Source organism: Parasteatoda tepidariorum, chromosome 10 (genome assembly GCF_043381705.1).
Source record: "Parasteatoda tepidariorum isolate YZ-2023 chromosome 10, CAS_Ptep_4.0, whole genome shotgun sequence".
Classification (NCBI taxonomy): Eukaryota; Metazoa; Arthropoda; class Arachnida; order Araneae; family Theridiidae; genus Parasteatoda; species Parasteatoda tepidariorum.
Window position 1 is genome coordinate 54,586,846 of NC_092213.1, and position 19,119 is coordinate 54,605,964.

Sequence of the window (19,119 nt, forward strand, 5' to 3'; positions counted from 1 at the left end):
ATATATATATATCAAATAGCAAAATTCAAAATTTTAAAAAAATTCATCAATTACTACTCAATTACTCAATAAATTAATACTTCAAAATATGAAAAATGAAAACATTGCCTAGAAATTATCTTTGGATAAATGAGTTTTATAATTGTATGCAGCTAACTTGAAGTCTCTATGGCGCTCTCTGTAACATATATTAGATAAATAAACATCATTAAACATTACATAACATAAACTAACAAAACATTTTATATTTGAGGCAACTTTTCATGCAATTAAACAATGACCGTATGCTTTTGAAATAGAAGTTGAAGGACTTTAATGTGACGATAATGATACCTTTTCTACTATTTTAGAACAATTGGAAGCGTACCTGGAATTTGAACCACACATTTTTAAATTGATTCGTCCTCAATTGAATGTATTGCGAGATCTAGCGTCAAATATCGCCAATGAAGGGCAAGTATTTGTGTATGAGAATGACAAAGAATACGCCGAAAGTAAGTAATAAATCGTTCTACTAATAAACAATTGAATAACTACTACATTTATAAAGTTTGTTTTGATAAAAAAGATTCTCTATTATTTTCCTGAACAAATTCTGATTTTTGGTAGGAAAGATTTTATTTTAACCTAATTCAACCTTACAATATTAGTTTTTGCAAATTCTTTATGTTTTGCAAACATTATATAAATTTTTTCTGCTAAGTACAATTTTTTTATTTTATAACGGGCGATGACCCAAATTTAAATCAATGGCTACAACTGCGTAACCTTGTAATTTTGAATCCTATCTAGAAGACAAGGAAACTCGTGGATCAAGCTTTGGATCATATTAGCTTTCGCAGTGGACGTTTTGATTAAACTTACCCACATCTACTTTACATGAAGAGCTGAATCACGAAAATCTCCCCGGGTTAGCCCGATGACAAGGAAATTTGTACCTATGATACTCTATCTCTAGGTATATTTTACGTTAGCGCTGTGGTCGGTGCAAGCCGAAAGCAGAATTTGACGTTAAAATCTGTGAGTCTTTTAAAATGGAAGAACGAACGCTATGACCCGAACAGTTTATATGAGTATCAAGAATTTATCAAATTCCCTAATTGAAAGCCTATGGACAAGAAATAATGGTTAAGCATAATATTTATTTCCTATTGGTAATTTATAAACTTTAAAGTTAATTTTACTAAAACTCACTAAAATGTCAGTTAGAACCTTCATCCACTTGTTCTTTATTTATTCCATTTTATAGACGGCGTTAAACAACAAATTCATATCGGATTTGTGACTACTAAGGTTAAACTTCACAGCCTTGTAAATTTGGACCCAGCAGTTGTAAAATATATTTCTTCTTTCTTATTGACTCGATAACTCTTTGTGGGCCAGTGTCTTATTTCCGATCTTTTACTGTTCTACTCTTTTCCTTCTATTCTTCTATACTCTTTTCTTCTCTTTCACTAAGACAGTTCAATGACCTAATCAGGGTACCACCAAAGCTCATTCCTTAACCCAAATAATATAATAGAAATTTTATTCATTGAACACAGTTGAACCTGTCAAGTTGACTAGTCTGTCTAATTTGACCTCTCTTACCAAAAACTGAGCTTATCCTTTGTAAATAAAAGCAGTGAAACCTTTATAATCTGACCACTAAAATAAGTCAAATCGGTGAAACCTTTGTAATCTGATCAAAATCAAATTGGTGAAATCTTTGTAATATGACCACTAAAATAAGTCAAATCTGTGAAACCTTTGTAATCTGACCACTAAAATAAGTCAAATCTGTGAAATCTTTGTAATCTGACCACTAAAATAAGTCAAATCTGTGAAACCTTTGTAATCTGATCACTAAAATAAGTCAAATCGGTGAAACCTTTGTAATCTAATCACTAAAATAAGTCAAATCTGTGAAACCTTTGTAATGTGATCACTAAAATAAGTCAAATCTGTGAAACCTTTGTAATCTGACCACTAAAATTAGTCGAATTTGTTTAGAAATGTTATTCAATGCCGTAACCAGTTGGAAAGACAAGTTATAAGTTAACCAGGAAAAATATTTTTCAACAATTTTTTTTGTTGTTAAGTATAAGAATTTTACAGTGGGGAAACATTATTAAAAGCTTAACCTAAACTCCTTTGTCAGTTGACCATAAAAGAAAACTATTAAAGACTCTTCTAAAAAATAGTTTTGTAAGTGAGACAAAAATACAAAATTAATTTTAAAACATGGAATGAATAGTAACATTAAGTTTTCTAAATCCACATTATGTTCTTGTGCTTGTGTACACATACAGTAGAGCTCCGATTATCCAATTGGGGCCACGGCCGATTCAGATAGCGAAAAATCCGAATAATTGGACAAATTTAAAAAAACGGATATAAGAATGTTTCTATGTAACTACCCTTCACACTTTTTCCAGGCTTAGGATTGGCTATTGTAGTAGTACCTATTATGGTATATTACAAATGGCGTACTTAAAAATTTTAATTTTATTAGAAACATTATTCGAAACTACTAACCAAAATTGAAACTAGGCGGAAGGAATATGAGTCTCTTTCTTAAGATCACCAAAGTATAAAAGAAGTCATTATTTTGACCCCTTACACATATTTTGAAAACAGAGAAGCATTTTCGTAGAAAACAAACCTTTTGCTTGAAGAAGATTAGAAAAACGCATAATCCTTCAACGATCCGAATAATTGGACAATTCGATAAATCTGTTTTCGGCCCTCAACCGCAATTTAAGAAAATATTTATAGTAAATAAATGATGTGCATCAATAACGAAATATGCATATTTGATTTTTAAAACTAATCACCTTAAATTTATAACATAAATTATACTTCATTCTACTTGTTAATTTCTCTACTCTGAGCATTAAAAAAGTATTAAATAAAGTAAAGGATTCCCGCATCAACCAGTTATGAACCGGGGAGGGTCATGGAGGTTAAGGTTCCACAATTTGGTGACCAACATCATAATTGCGGCACTGTACTCAACATAGCACACAGACTACATTAGCTTTCCATACAAGCTGGTACACAACGCTCAGAAGCTGAATGGGCTTCAAGCCCCTACTGAGGATCAAACCCTAGCTCTTCACAATGACAGTTCAAAGCCTTAAACATTTTATTTTTATTTTATAGCCGTCGTTGAAGAACCAACCCAATTTTTTGGGCTTACAACTACCTAGATTGAACTCAATCCAGAAAACAATAGAACTCCTGGATAAAATATTGAGAGAAATTTGCCTTCTTGGAGGATTTTTTGATGGAACTAAGCCTCATTTGTGTTATATTGAGACGAAAACTACGAAAACCTCTTATGGTTAACCTAATGGCAAGGAAACTTTAACCCATGCTCCATCTAAAACTGAGGATATTTTACGTCAGTACTGCGGTCGGTGCGAGCCAGGTGCGGAATTCGTATCGACCAGCCGTCGCTGGGATTCTAACCCGGTTCACCTCATTGAAAGACGAGCATTCTATAACCAGAGCCTAGGCTCTGCTTTAACCATTAAGCCTTGCTGCCTGTATCGAGTATTAACTACTTAAAATTTTAAAGTCAAGTAAAGAAATTTAAGTAACACTTTCACTGCCGATCCTGCGCCAGCGCGTGATGAAGTTCTTTATAACAGTTTGTGACGTTAAAACCGATGAAGTGGCAACAAAAAGCGTATTATCATTCAACTATTTTCTCAGAAACTGTGATATTTTCTCTCAACAATAACTCATTGTTTATTGAAAGAAACTCATATTGAATTTTAAAAACTAAAATAGTTGTAAAAATAAGAAAGTTTAACTATGGTTTTATCTTTATCAGTTACCACTTTTTAATGATAGATCGGATAGAGCGGATCTTGTTTATTTCATTTTGATTCGTATTGTATAAAAAATATATGTTTGTCGTTTCTAATGACACTTGGACAAGCTAAACAAACCATAGACCTTTTGCGAATTAAGTCCTAAAGGTGCGCCTTTTGTTTAACTAGAGAGCACCGTTTAACTAGATAGCAAGAGCAGAAGTAGGTCCTAACTCAAATCTACTTGGATAGACGGCAGCACTACTCCTTCCTGAAGCCATTTCTTCAATTTAAACATAGATCTGAAAGGGATGGAAATTTTTTCCAGATCCCTGAACCGATGGTACTCCTCAGCGGCACACCACAGAACTTTCGATTTCACAAATTTGACGAAAGCGTATATGGAATCGGTGGGTCTCTGCGGAGTTGCGAGGATCGAACCACGGCCTCTCTGGACTGGAGTCTGATTCTTTAATCACTAAGCTACCACGGCCCTCATAGGAAATATATGAATAACCTAAACAATATTAATAACATCATGCATACGAAAAATTCGATTTAAGAAATAATTTCATAAAAAACCAATGATTATACCCCTTAAGTTAACCATCTGATGACTAAGTTGACCACTAAAGCAATGCACCGATACTGGTCAACTTATGCAATACTGTATCATATTATGTAACATTCTTCTCTTCAATTACAGGCGTTGGACGAATGATGTATCGTCATGAACGATTACTTTGGTATCCAACTAGAAGAATCAACAATGATTTCATGGTGTCTCCTGTTCCCTGCTCCGCCTCTGTCTTCAACGAAAATAACAGCGATCATTGCTTCAACCAAATACTTGGCTCAGGGTAAAAGTCTTTGCACATGTAGCATCGAAAATTCTATGTGTAAACGTTTATTTGTTAATGATAGATATCCTTCTGAAATATCTGTTAATAAATCTGATAGTATAAAGTTCAACAGCAAAAATAACAGCTATCATTGCTTAAACCAAATACTTGGTTCAGGGTAAAACTCTTTGCACATGTAGAACCGAAAAATCTACGTGTAAATATTTGTTTGTTAATGATAGATACCCATCTAAAATATCTGTTAATAAATCTGATAGTGTAAAGTTATTAGGAAGGGTAGCAAATGATAAAACACATGAAAATTTTGTATGCACTAAAGCAGAAGAATAAAAAAATGGGAATTGTAAAAACAAATAAATTAATCTTTTCGGAGCTAATTCAGAGGAAAAATTAATTGCAGGATAAAAAGTAATATCTAATAATCATTAACTTAATAATGCTAAATCACTGGAATGGCAACTAACGAAAAAAAGTTCTGGACTAAATGTTGATATCTAGCTGGGCTAAAAAAATTTCTTAATATTTAATGATATTTTACAACTCGTTTTTTTATCAATTTAAATGTAAATACAAAGGAAAAAAATAATTTGAGGGAAACTTTGCAACAGGACTAAAAAGAGGTCTATAATAATTCTAAAATTAATAATGAAATTGTCGATTGAGAGAGATTATTAGTAGCAGGGCTAAAAATAGGTATCCATACCATATCGTTTCATTTACGAAAATTGATTTACTTATTTTAGAGAATTACATACAGTCATGAAATCATGTTTTATTTTCTTGACATATGTTGCATGAGCTTAATATTTTCCTGTTAAAAAATTTAATTTCAAAGCGAAAGTTAAAGTAATAGTTTGAATATTTTGGAGTCTTAAGTCGTCGAAAATGGAAACCACTTTATTTAGAACTGCATACGACAATCACAAAAAGCTTTATTCGGAAAGATTTTAAACCAGTAGGGCTCTATTGCCAGCTTCACGAAATCTAATTCCGATCAGAATGTCGCTATCGTGACGTTATAATTCAGTAAATGCCAATTTGGCATATTACGTACTCTTGATTTCGCACGGAATTTTCCGGTGCGGAATGATTAAGAATTCCATTCCGACGCTGCCCGATTGAATTACCGTCACAACTAGAGATATTAAAAAATACCAGGAATTTCGAAACTTTTGCGTGATTCATTCTGACCGCGATGTAAAAGCAGTATTTGTGCTAAGAGGTCGCTTATTTGAGCCTTTTTTGAAACATTTTCAATAATAAAAATTCTTAAGCCTTTTTATTCATCTTTATTTGCATCCGCCATTTTGCTCAAGCAGACATTTTCTCTCTGCTTGTTCTTTGCTTTCAGACCCCATTTTGTATTTGAAAATTGCTTGTTTTGAAAAATTATATTATCCTATACTGTTGTGACGATCAGTAGTTTTGTAACACCTCTTGCATTTTAACATTAATGCCTTAAATAAATATTATTCTTACAGAAGCGAAAACAAGAATGCTTGCGTTGTAACTGAAACTTGCGAGTCTTTAAACAGAGCTCCAAGACAAAGAGGTTATGTCTTAACACATCAAGTTTTATTTTGGCAGTTTTTGACTATGGTAAGTTTGTTTAAACCAGTAAAAATAATTTTTTAAAAAAAATCGATTTTAAATGTATCAGCTTTATAAACAACTTTAAAAAATATTGTTTTTGAGTTTATTTATTAAACAAATTTTTCTTACGTAATTTAATTATTTTCCAGAAAAATTGTTCAAAAACTGCTTCTTCAAATCTCATGGTCTACCTATGCTCGAATGTGTACAGAGATGCATTAGAAATAGAAAATGCTCATTTCCCCCTCAATCACCAAGATCTTCTCATGGAACAAAGTAAGTAAAATAATTTAATTTAAAAAAAATCTTCTTTGTTGATATTTACACGCATATTTTTTGGAGAAATGTGAGAAAATCTCATAGCCCGAGTGGAAGACAAAGAGATAATTGATCTTCATTTATTATCGAAACTACAGGCATTTTGGGGGGGAAAGCAGTTCGTAAATGATGAAGTCCTTTTTTAAAAAAATACAACATCGAATATGAAGCAATGGTCCCTCGTTACAGATATGTCTTTTTTCAAAATGTTCTTTACTTTCTGGATGAACCTCGTCTGCATAAAATATTTTGTTTTCATTGGGAAAAAAGCCTCTACCATCAACGCTGACTAGCATAAAGAAGGAATCATAACTCTCAGCTTAGAAGTAACTTTATTTTTTTCAAGTTACACATCTGGCTAAGAGCTGGTACTTAGTGGTAAGGAATCGGAGAGTCTTTATTCATATACTAATATCATATATCTATGACAGCCTGCACACGTCTGGGAGATTTTTCACCAGTTTTTGATAGGTGGCAATATGAAATGACTTCCAAGCATCCATAACGGCACAATTAAGTGCTGCTAGTAAGGATGGTCAATTTTACTGGTTACATAATCTGCGTTCTAATTCGTAATAAAAGTGTTCTATGAGTCACAGAACAGGGCTCTGAGAAGGTCGGGGAGAGTTTTCACCAGTTTTTGATAGGTGGCAATGTGAATTGACTTCTAAGCATCCATCAAGGCTTAATTGAGTGCTTCTAGTAATAGGATGGTCAATTTTACTGGTTACATAATCTGCGTTCTAATTCGCCATAAAAGTGTTCTATTAGTCTCAGAACAGAGCTCTGAGAAGACCAGTCCAGTCCACTCATTTTGTCAAACCATGGCCGCGCATGTCTTGATGTGTAAATGGAAACAGAGGAGCAAGTATCCTGCAGGGAGAGAAACAGGCTTCCCAAAATATTTCCATAGAATTGGGAGAGCAGCCTGCCTCGTTCAGAATGCCCTCAGAATTCACGTTTCCAACCGCGGGAACAAACTCCAAATTTACGCAAGGCCTAACTTTAGGTGCGTGAAGTCAAAAGAGCATTGAAAACCTGATTTTCATAGCCTGCTTTCTAGTCGAAGACAACTTCAGAATTGGACCGGAATTCAGAATCGTGATATTTGACTCTTTTCATCTCGTGGTTATTTTTTTCCAATCCTTGTCAGGTTTGAGGTGAACCGGGGTTCGATCCCGGCGATGGCCGGTCTATACGAAATCCGCATCCGGCTTGCACCGACCACAGTGCTGACGTGAAATATCCTCAGTGGTAGACGGATCATAGGTTAGAGTCCCTTTGCCGTTTAAAGCACACAGCAATAGAGTAGGTAATGAAAAAGCAGATGATTTAGCTAAACAATCTACGAGACAACCGAAAAATTATGTATACCCACTTCCAGTTTCATATCTTAAACGACGTATTAAAGATTCTCTTCTAACAAAATGGCAATTTCAATGGAATAATTCNATGAAGTTAAGGGTTTTCATAACCTAGGTACATGCTCAGGGCTTGGAGGAAAGAAAAAAAAAGTCCCTTTGCCGTCAGGCTAATCGTGGGAGGTTCTCGTGGTCTTCCTCTCCATGTAACGCAAATGCGGGTAGGCTCCATCAAAAAGTCCTCCACGAAGGCAAATTTCTCCCAATACTTGATCCGAGAGTTCCCTTGTCTTCCGGATTGGGATCAAAAGGCTGCGGAGTTGAACATTAGTAGTCGTAAACCCAAAAATTGGGTAGGCTGTTGAACGACGGTTATAAAAATAAAATAAAATAAAATCCTTGTAAGGTGGAGTTTTGTAGATCAAGAGTTCCTTAGATCAAGTAAATTTTAAAAGCTTTTTTTTTCAAGGTAGTGACGTTAGAAGTCTTCTTTCAAATGCCTTTTTTTTGTCCTTGTGTAAACAGTGTTTAAGGTACCCAGACCAAACCATTCAAACACCCACGCACCATGATGGCTTAAGTGGTTGTTCTGATACTTTTCTCCATATAGTGTATTTTATTTACTCTATTTTGCCAAGTATATTCTGTTTTTATGTTTTTTTTCCCAAAAAAATCTTATTACTAATTTTGAGAATGATGTTTTTGTATTCATATTTCATGAATGAAGATATTAAACACTTGTTTAAAATAACAAAAAGAAAAATGCTAACCAAAATAACTATGTATTCATGTGTTGTTACATTTCAGTTGGTTTGTGCGGCATGTGGGGATTTAAAGATTTTTATAAACCTAATTGGTTAGATGAGATACTCAATTGGCAACTACAATCTGGATGCTTTGCTCATCGGGCAAAATGGCATTGTACAGGTAAGAAATGTTAAAATATCAGTGCATAAACTTTAATACTAAGAGATCGCTCAAAAATAATATCACGCTTGCAGGGGAGAGAGGCAGTAAGAAGAAGTGTGACATCACACATTTTGGTTAGAATAAAAATGCTTAGAATCAGCAAAATACACATATAATAATTATTTTTGTCGCATTCATAAATGTCACTTAAACACCCAAAGTTCAGAAATTGAAATTTCAAATATGATCTTTTGTGCAGTGCTTGGTTCTTGAACTGCAAGTATTGTTCATGCGGCAAGAGAAGGTGTGGTTAAGTGTGACATTTTGTTGCAAAAGGGAAGAGGGGATAAAAAATATTAAAAAAATGTGTGACTTCATTTGTGAAAGGCCCTAAACTATAGAACTTATAAAGGTATTCAAAAATTTTAGCTCAAGATTTATTCAATCCGAAGATACCATTTCGTCAAATGGCATCAACTCTTTACCCTAAATTTTGCAATATGCTTTTCTTATTTTGTTTTATTATAGACGTTGAACAGCCGACCTAATTCTGAGCTTACGTTTTTTGATGTTCAACTTCATAGCCTTGTAAGTTTGAACCCAAACCAGAAGACATGGGAACTCCTGGATAAAGCATTGGGGCAAACTAGCCTTTGTGGGGGACTTTTCGGTGAAACAAACTCATTTTTGCATTACATGGAGAGGAAAACCACAAAAACCGCCTACGGTTAGACCGATGGTTAGTGGATTGCAACCCATGCTCTCATATACTATTTTTTTTTTTCGGAATTACATTGCTTAGGACAGGGACGGCCTGGTTGGTAGGACATTGGGCTCGTGTTCGTGAGAACGCAAATTCGAATTTCGTGTTCCGAAGAAAGGGTGACTGGTGCACGTTAAATCAGTAGGAGTCACTAACTCCTCCACGTTTCCATAACAAATCAATACCTCTAGGAGTGCTGAAGTGGAGATTGTCCATTTTCTGGTTCAGGTCGAAATTACGATCAGTGGATGAATTAATGGAGTATGAGTGGGTCCTCCCTGTAAAATGGGCTGTAACGTGTATGTGACTAAATTCATATTCTTGGCCATAGATGGCGTCACTTAAATTTTAAAAAAAAATCACATTCTGCCTTAAAAATTCACTTAATTTACCAAGCAGGTTTGCTGATATTGGCTAGTGTCATTAGTAACAACAACATTGTTTAGAACAGGAAGTTTTAACAGTTCCAGCATAATTTTATTAATGGAGCACAGAACAAAGCCCAATATTTTGAAATCATTACATAAAAAATTTTGATTCTTCGTGAAAATAGTATAAATAATTTAATATATAATAGTTAAAAATTTATAATAGAGTTCAATACTTATTTAATCTGATATTTTTGAAGCAGAGTTTTCAATAATCTCAAAACGAAAACACCCCTTAACTTTAGTATAGACGTAATTCAGTGGGTAATTCCTTCAATTCCGCATTTAAAACTTTTATTATACTGTATTGTAAAATCGACTGTATTGTAAATTGTAATAGGTCATTCTTAAAATCAGATGAAAGATAAAAATGAATAATAGTGAAACTCTGTAGCTTTACAAGATATGCTACTGCACTTGCTGAAAATAATAAATAAACGTATAAATCTTGAATTCATCACCTAAAATTGATATCGTATAATTTTTAATTGAGTTTCTTTTTCATAAAATGACTAAAATCTGAATAAGTTTGAAACAATGAATCCTGCGGGAAAGGCCATATGCATGCATCATGTATAGATTAATGGGCAATCCAAAGATTAATAAAAATTCAAAATTCGATAGGGGCCCTATCGAATTTTGGATTTTTATTAGCATTGTTAACTTTTCCATCGCGACGGACGAGATAATTCGTCTTCCAGGAATACTCTATGTGCTTTATTGTGGTATTAGTGAATGCGGTTATTGTTTGCAATTGATTATTATATTTTAAAGTAAAATAAACAAATTTTAAGTGAATTTGCGTTTTGTTTCAATTTTAGTGCTGCGGAAGAACTCTAAGCACAAAGGGGGGGGGACAAAGGCGCGTCATTGCCGCGATGACGATTAAAATAAAAAGATGTTGGATCGAAAATCCTTGTCTTTCTATTCTTTAAATCAATTATTTTTAAATCCGCATTTTCATTTTTTTGAAAAAATGTTCTAATCACTCATTAACATCACGTCAAAAAGCGCTAAATATTGGAACAAATAAGGACAAAGCAATTTTTACAGAAAAATGAGGTCAACTACGAATCTTGCAATTTGATGGTAACTGATAGTGCTTATTAAAATTTCTTTTTGCTCTGCAGATCACCTAGTTCCAGACTCGAAAACAAGAAAGAAGAGAAGAGAAAAGATATTGGAAGGTAAGATATTATTTTGAAAATATTTTATAAAAATATTAGAACCACAAAGATAATATTTTATAAAAATATTTATGTAAAACTATAAACCACAGTTTAAACTTTTTCTGATACAAACGTATGGGAACAAACTTATATCCCCCCTTACTGAAGTAAACCAGTCAAAGTTCCCAGAAAGCTTGATTCAATTTAATGATTGGATTAAACTTAGATAGAAATGATTCAATTAAACTTTTTTTTAATGGCAGGCACTTGGGATGTATTGTCCCATTGGCCAGGAGTGCCAGAACTGCTACGTTACCCAGTGAGCACTTGTGACGAAGCCACAGCGGTGGAGCAGCGTCGCCCACGTCACACAACCACAAACCCGTTTATAGGGCTGGTCACATTCACACAAAGGAGAAAGGACAGAGAGAAAGAAACATCTATGCCCTGAGCGGGATTCGAACCCGCAACCATCGGCTCCGCAGTCAGGCACGCTAACCACTCGGCCTCAATTAAACTTAAATCGTCTCAAATAAGAATAGTATGAGTTGGAGACGGTTTTTGATGTGAGCTAAATTATTGTGAGCCAAAAAACTGCGAAAGTTTAGACATTTTTCAATTTTTGCCTTATAACATCTAAATAATGCATCGTACACATATTTTAGCAAGCACCAAAATTAAGGAGCATTAAATTCCATTTTGAATAATATCTTTATGCATTAAATTTGATCAGTTTGATCAGAATCGGCAGTCAAAAACGAGTAAATTTTCCTGCTTCGGCTGTAAAACACCGTTACGCTCATGTTCATACCCGTGATCCAAAACTGTCTCTTCAAATAAAAATAATAGATAAAAAAAAGTTATAGAGTATTATTTTATGCTATCTGAGAGTACTAAATTTTAAAATTTTACTCAATTCTATCCATAGATACAAGCAAAAATCCAAAACTAGTCGTAACACTCTTTTTCCGCAATTTGTCAGGAGCGAACGAAACTTTTTGATTGTTCAATTAGCGATTTGATTGTTATCTGGAGGTTGAACTGTTATTCTGCGCCAGGGATGGACCCAGAAATTTTCCTGGGGGGGGGGGTCATAGATTCAGATCCCCCCCCCGCAACAAATAATTTTTTTCATAAAAAAAAAAAATTTCTTTTTATATATTTTTCTTTGAAAAAAAAACGGGTTTTTAATGCTAGTCTTCTCATTCATTTTTTCTTAATGAACAATAGAACAATACATAAATAATACATCCAAATCAATTTCTCGATGAATGTTTAATAACGCGAGTCCATTTAATCGTTCTTGATTTTGAGTTACTCTAAGCCAAGTTTTGAGAGATCGAAGAGTTGAAAAGGAACGTTCTGTTGTTGCTACACTAACTGGCAGAGTTATTAAAATTCTCAACAACATATTGAGTGATGGGCACAAATCGATGTCACAGGCATTAATAATCTTGGAAAGATCGTTGGGCACTTCAAGTCCTGCTTCTGTTTCACGCTGCCATTACTGCCACCCAAAGACGAAATTCTGTTTCGACAACTTTTACGGAAGCATTTAAGAGATTCTTATAAAACTCGGCAGTTTCACGAACGGCTATAAGATCTTCTTCTGTAACAGAACAGGTTGCCGTGGTAAAAAAAACTCGTAAATTAAAAAGTTTCATCACATCTGGGGAAAGTTTGTCCTTTAAATCTGTTAAAATATTATCTAATACAGGAATATAAATAGCCTTCCGAAAATATTCTTCTGGGGTCTGGTTTGGCTGATTATTATTACTTTGTGTTTGTCGAGAAACTAAACGTTTTGGTCGCAGCTCTACATTTAATTGTTCAGCAACATCTTGCCCGCTGGATCCGCCACTGCCCTACGCAACTACTTTAAAACAGGGTTTGTATAATTAACAGGATTAATTTTTAGTTATCAAAGGTAATGCTGTAAATTTATAACCTTAGTTAACAATGCTTTCGGAATGCTTTGCTTTAGGAAAGTTATCAAAAGTTTAAGCCCCTTTATGTTGATTTCACTTTCTATGTAATAAGCCATATCAGTTTTAAAGCGAATTAAAAAAACTTTTGCACACCATTATAAAATTCGTTTTAAGATAATTCCATGTAAAAAAAATATATCTTATTATATTATATTTTTTCTACAAAATACTGAATTGTGAGTATAAAACTTTTTACACCATTCTTGAACCAGGTAATTTTAAATGATAAAAAAAAATGAGCGAAATGGGTTGAATTATTTTTGAGTTACAAAATTTCAAAAAAAGCCATATTTTTAAAATTCTATTTCTCAAGAACTATTCGACCAAACGCTTTCACATTTTATTTCGTCATTTAAAATTACCTTGTTTAAAATGTTGTAAATATTTGTAAACATAACTATTGATTATCTTTTCGATCCTTAAAAAAAAATTCATAGTTAGTGCTAGTTAATTAGCAATTAGCACAGTTGAGATCACCCTTTACGTACTTTCGGAAATTCCGATTATTAGAACCAAGGTATGTAAGGAGACATCTTTTTTCTTTTTTTACTTTGCGCCTTGTATACAATGTTTTTAATGTATCCCCAAACATTGAAGTCCAGAAGCAAATTATAGGAGCATTGTGGAGGCATAGGAATTGGACCATTTTACCCAATCCATCATTAGGGAACTTCTCATATAAGTTTCTTCTCATTATTATGTATTAATACTGTTTCTCATTTCATCTAATAAGCAGAGGAAAACTTAACATTCTTAGACTAAATTTCAATAGCGTAATTATTTCTGAGCGTTTATAAACTAATCCTGGTATTCTTTTACAGCAAACCCTGCACTGTAAACATAATATTTATTCCGATCAAATTTCCTTAATTTCTTCAGTATAGTGTACCCAGTACTCTATAGCATTTACCACTATTTATTTATTACATTCTTAATTTAAGACAAATATATCATGTTACAATTTTAGTCTTTATTTCTATTTTATGTTTAGGAGGATGCTTATCACATAAGACAGCAGTAGCTTCACTAGCACTAGTTGTAAGTCTTCGATATGAAGCTGAAAACATCTTCAAGTAAATAAAATGTATTGGATGATTTTGCAAACATATACTTAGAATAATTTTCATTTCTAGTAAATAAAACATTATTAATCACTTACTTAAAATTTAATAAAGAGTAGCAACTAACAGCTGTATTTATTTAAACAAAGTATATAATTTACTTTTTTTAAGATCGTTTGAAATAAGTTTCAGGTACAAAAAAGTTTTCAATATAATAAATATGTGAATTAAAACGTAAACCAGCTGTGGCAAACGAATGAGTTGCAAACTTGGGTTTTGGAATCTAGAAAAGTAGATCGTTAAGGCTTCTTATAAAATACAAATTAAATCCTTTACCATTTTTCATGTTTAGCGCCCTGCAAAATAGGGAATTATGCAGTATTGCTCTTCTTTGTGTTGAAATACAAATTAAAGAAACATAAAATTATAGACCACACTTTTTCCAAACGTGACATTTTTGAACCAAACTACTCTTAATATTGTTTTCAGATATGTACAATTTAAGTGTCCCAAATTTTTACTATGTAACAGCACATGATAGAGAAACATCATAAGCGCACTCCTAAACAATTTAAAAATGAAGCTTATCATTATAATGCTCAAAACCTACAAATAATAATAAAATCTTATGTTCATTCATTAGACAACTACACGAGAAACAAACACTAAGAAAATAGCAATCGTTAGCAAAGCAGATCCTTAAGACAGCAGCGCAGTTGAAAACTAAACTTTATTTCATCAAAAGGACGAATAGTTTAGCATGTGATGAATAATCTCTTAAAAATGTTTTAATTGGGCAAAAAAAAATTTTGTATCTTTATAAAGTGTTACAAATTTAAATTTAGATTTCAGTCCTATTAACTATAGATTTCAGCAACTAGCGTGTGTCCCAAAATAACCAATTTGAAAAACCTAGTAAAGAAAAAAGAAAGATGTAGAAACATACCATTTGCTACATTATGCTTAGAAATTTAGCTTTCAATTCTATTAATTATGGATTTCAGCAACTAGCGTGTGTCCCGAAATAACCAATTTGAAAAACCTAGTAAAGAAAAAAGAAAGATGTAGAAACATACCATTTGCTACATTATGCTTAGAAATTTAGCTTTCAATCCTATTAATTATAAATTTCAGCAACTAGCATGTGTCCCAAAAATAACCAATTTGAAAAACCTAGTACAGAAAAAAGAAAGATGTAGAAACATACCATTTGCTACATTATGCTTAGAAATTTAGCTTTCAATCCTATTAATTATAGATTTCAGCAACTAGTGTGCGTCCCCAAAATAACCAATTTAAAAAACCTAATAAAGAAAAGATTTTTAGGTTGTGATCCCGATCTTTAGATTGATTTCTGTGTACAACTAAAATAGATTGAGAAAGCCTAATTTAAACTTTCACATAAATATTTACAAAAAACACACACACAAACAGAATCAAACTAAAAGATCTTTTTATAATACATTTTATTTTAAAAATTCTGGTAAAAAATACGATACATTACAGATAAAATTAATCACAGATTTTAACATATGTACACAGATATATATTTAAAAAATGAATAGATTATGGTGTTGGTCATTGATAATACTTAATAAAAACAAAACTTGAATCATAAAATAAAAAATACACTTGATTAAAATGTCATAAACGTAAAATGTATCTGCTATTCCTTAAACAAATTTTTTAATTACATCTATTTAATGATGGAAATTTAATTAATTTCAAATTTTTAATCATGCAATATTTAAAATTATACAAATTATTTAAACAGATTGATATACATAGTAAATTGTGATGCAATATAACTCTACATTTGCAAAATATTTTGGAACGTTTTTAAATCTCAGTATATTGCAAGAACAAAACCTTGTTTCAAGTTATGTCACTGTCATGTTACTTGATAAAATTAAAACTATCTATTAACGTCTACATATAATCATAATTATACATAAATCCCGTTATATATATAATCATAATTATAAAAAAATCACATATATTATAATACAGTAGTTAAAAATAGCATCCAAGTTTTATTTTAAAACCGGTATTAAACATTTGATCCCTTTTTTAAATTATAACTATCAATGTTCAACTCTGTAGCCCTATAATACTGAACACAACCCAGAAGACAACTCCCAAATCAAGCATTGGGACAAACTAGGCTTTGTGGAGGACTTTTTGGTGAAACTATGTCACATTTGCCTAACATTGAGAGGAAAATTAAAAAAAAGTGGGTCAACGCTGCTCCTACAGTAAGGACAGATAGCACAGAGAATGAAAGAACATCCGTGCCTTGCCCTGGATTTGAACCCAAAACCTTTCTGATGCAAGGCCAGTTTTAGGATTTAGATAGATTCAAAAAAAATAAAAGCAATTTCTACTTTTAATTTAATTGAATCTATAATTTTCATATTGAGAAATGATAGATTGATTTTCTAAGATCTATGATTTTTATATTGATCTTGTGATGAAGTCTACATTCTTTAGTAAGGCATCCATTACATCAACTCTTCTATTCTATAATAGCTAATACATAAAGTCTGGTTAGCTATTCCATAGATTCAATGTTGTTTTAACACTCATCATAGCATTTAATCAGAACTATTAATTCCAGTATAGCGATTACAACTTTAATTTTTTTTTCATATCCAAGAAAATAATTTTGAATACAACTTTAAAATAATAGTTTCACTTTCATGGAGACGAAAGCTTCGAGAAATTTTTTAAACCACAGGTTTAATGCTCTTACACATTAAACCTGATACAACTTGAATTTCCTTTAAAGGTACATGACCCTAAGTTCCTACCATACAAGATTGTAGACTTGACCTTCGGTCAAAAAGGCTGTGAAGCATAAATCCCTTTACATAATTGAAAATCAAAAGTGGTTATTGCATATGGTTTTGTCAAAGTTAGTTCAGTATTTATTAGTTATGAGTAAATATTTGTGATATTTACCTGCACTCACAATATAGCAATTTCATGCTATAGCATCTACTTTCAGCAGTTTAACAGGGATCTTAGATCAAGTCAATTTATTCTTATGATTCGCTGGAATATTTATAAATGAGTATACAACCCAGCGCATATAGGCGCAAATTATAATCAGTAAATAGCTAAAAAAAATGCTTCTTAATAATTCAAATGCATTTATTTTACTAAAAATTAACATGTTCTTTATATTGACAAAAACTAAATTTTAAATATAAACTTTGATCAATGTTAAAGCTGTTAAATTTGTGGCTTATCACATACATTTAAGGCACGTGCTTGCATTTGAGGTAACTAACTGCAAAAGAGTAAAATAAAATTTATTATATTAATAAAGAAGAAGTGCACAAAAAAGGACATACAAAAATAAAAGGTAAATAAATTTGTCACCTAAATTCTAACAAAAAAATATAAAAATTAGAACTTATAATGTCATTAGCTACAAAAAAAAGCCCTTAGTCATAAATTCTAAGACCTCATTAAATTTTCAAACATTTCATTGTTAAAATTATAGTTTAAAAATAAGATTATGAAATCATAGTTTTACGTTTATAAATAACCTTTACGAATTTAAAACAAGAATAATTCAAATATCTTATACAAGGACAAATATAAGTGCATCAATTCCTAAACCAATTAGAAATTAGTCTATTTTATTCAAGAGAAAAAAGATATTAATTGTTTTAGATTTCATATTAAGGTATGTTCTATAGATTAGATTCCATATTCTCAAGGCAATTGGAAGACTTGAAAATAGTTAATAAAATAACTTTACTCACATTTTATGTATGCAAAGCAATTCTTCACATATTAATGTATTACACTTTTGTAGGCAGATTATGTAAATATCACTTATGTATTATCAGAGAGCTTTCTTTTCAAAAAAAAATCAAAGAGAAACAGCTATAAAAACTAAAAGTAATTTTTTTTTCATGTAAAAAAACTGTTCAGATATTTCTACCCTATTTATACTTTTTTTCCAAAATTATTATGTAACATAAAAAAATCCTTACAAAATCTTTACAAACAATTATTAAAAATGTCAGTTAAAATTATAAATAATCAAATGTCATTACAAAAATGGAATATAACATAAGTGCTAAAATCACAAAAACATTTAAATTCAAACTAACTAATTTAGTTTTTATATAAGCTAATACCAAAATAAAACTAATACCATCTCATATCATTTGATGTAGAATAAAGGTACTGAAAACGCTACAGTCGTTTTTGCACATCAAATAACTGAAAATAATAAAATGTCGAATTTATAATTAGATTATATTTATCATTATAACTACACTTAGCCGATTCATATTCCAGTAAAACATTTGTTCAAAGTATATTTCAGCAAGATATTCAATATCTTACTGAAATTTTAGCCACTGAGAAAGTTTGTACTAATGGATGGATGGCATAGGGCAAAATTAAGAATCACCAATGGCCAAAGGACAACTAAATAGAACAAATAGAATTTAAAAAATTATCTGTCAGTTTCCACCCCCTTTTTTTAGCCAAAACTACATGCCTTATGCATTTTATTATTAATAGTTTTATTTAAAAAATATGAATTTATTATGAATATTTTATAATACTCTGAAAATTACTTAACTTCATACTTGTTTTTGAAATTTTTTCTTCACTTTCGAAATTAACCTTCACATGTTTACCAAATTTTGGTAAGAAATGCCTTACATAATTAATATCAAAAGTTTTTTTATATTTTTTATTCAAGTAAAAAGCAGTCATTGTTAAAAATGGGACAACTGGTCATTGACCAATAGCAAAATTTCTTAATTTTGCCCTACAATTGATTGATAAAATTTAGAATTTAATGGATAAGTAAACTTTAGGACAATTGAAACATCTTTA

General features: G+C 31.6%; 1 protein-coding gene across 1 annotated transcript in view; it reads left to right on the forward strand.

The window, feature by feature from the left end:
• Positions 1-14,383, forward strand: part of LOC107456887 (UPF0764 protein C16orf89 homolog) — a 37,707-nt gene extending 23,324 nt beyond the window's left edge. Inside the window, exons 2-8 of the mRNA XM_043039371.2 lie at positions 351-494; positions 4,507-4,660; positions 6,145-6,262; positions 6,406-6,532; positions 8,743-8,862; positions 11,166-11,222; positions 14,184-14,383. Coding sequence (XP_042895305.1) covers positions 351-494; positions 4,507-4,660; positions 6,145-6,262; positions 6,406-6,532; positions 8,743-8,862; positions 11,166-11,222; positions 14,184-14,269 — 806 coding nt within the window. The 3' untranslated portion in view covers positions 14,270-14,383. The remainder of the gene's footprint in view (positions 1-350; positions 495-4,506; positions 4,661-6,144; positions 6,263-6,405; positions 6,533-8,742; positions 8,863-11,165; positions 11,223-14,183) is intronic.
• Positions 14,384-19,119: the final 4,736 nt, after the last annotated feature.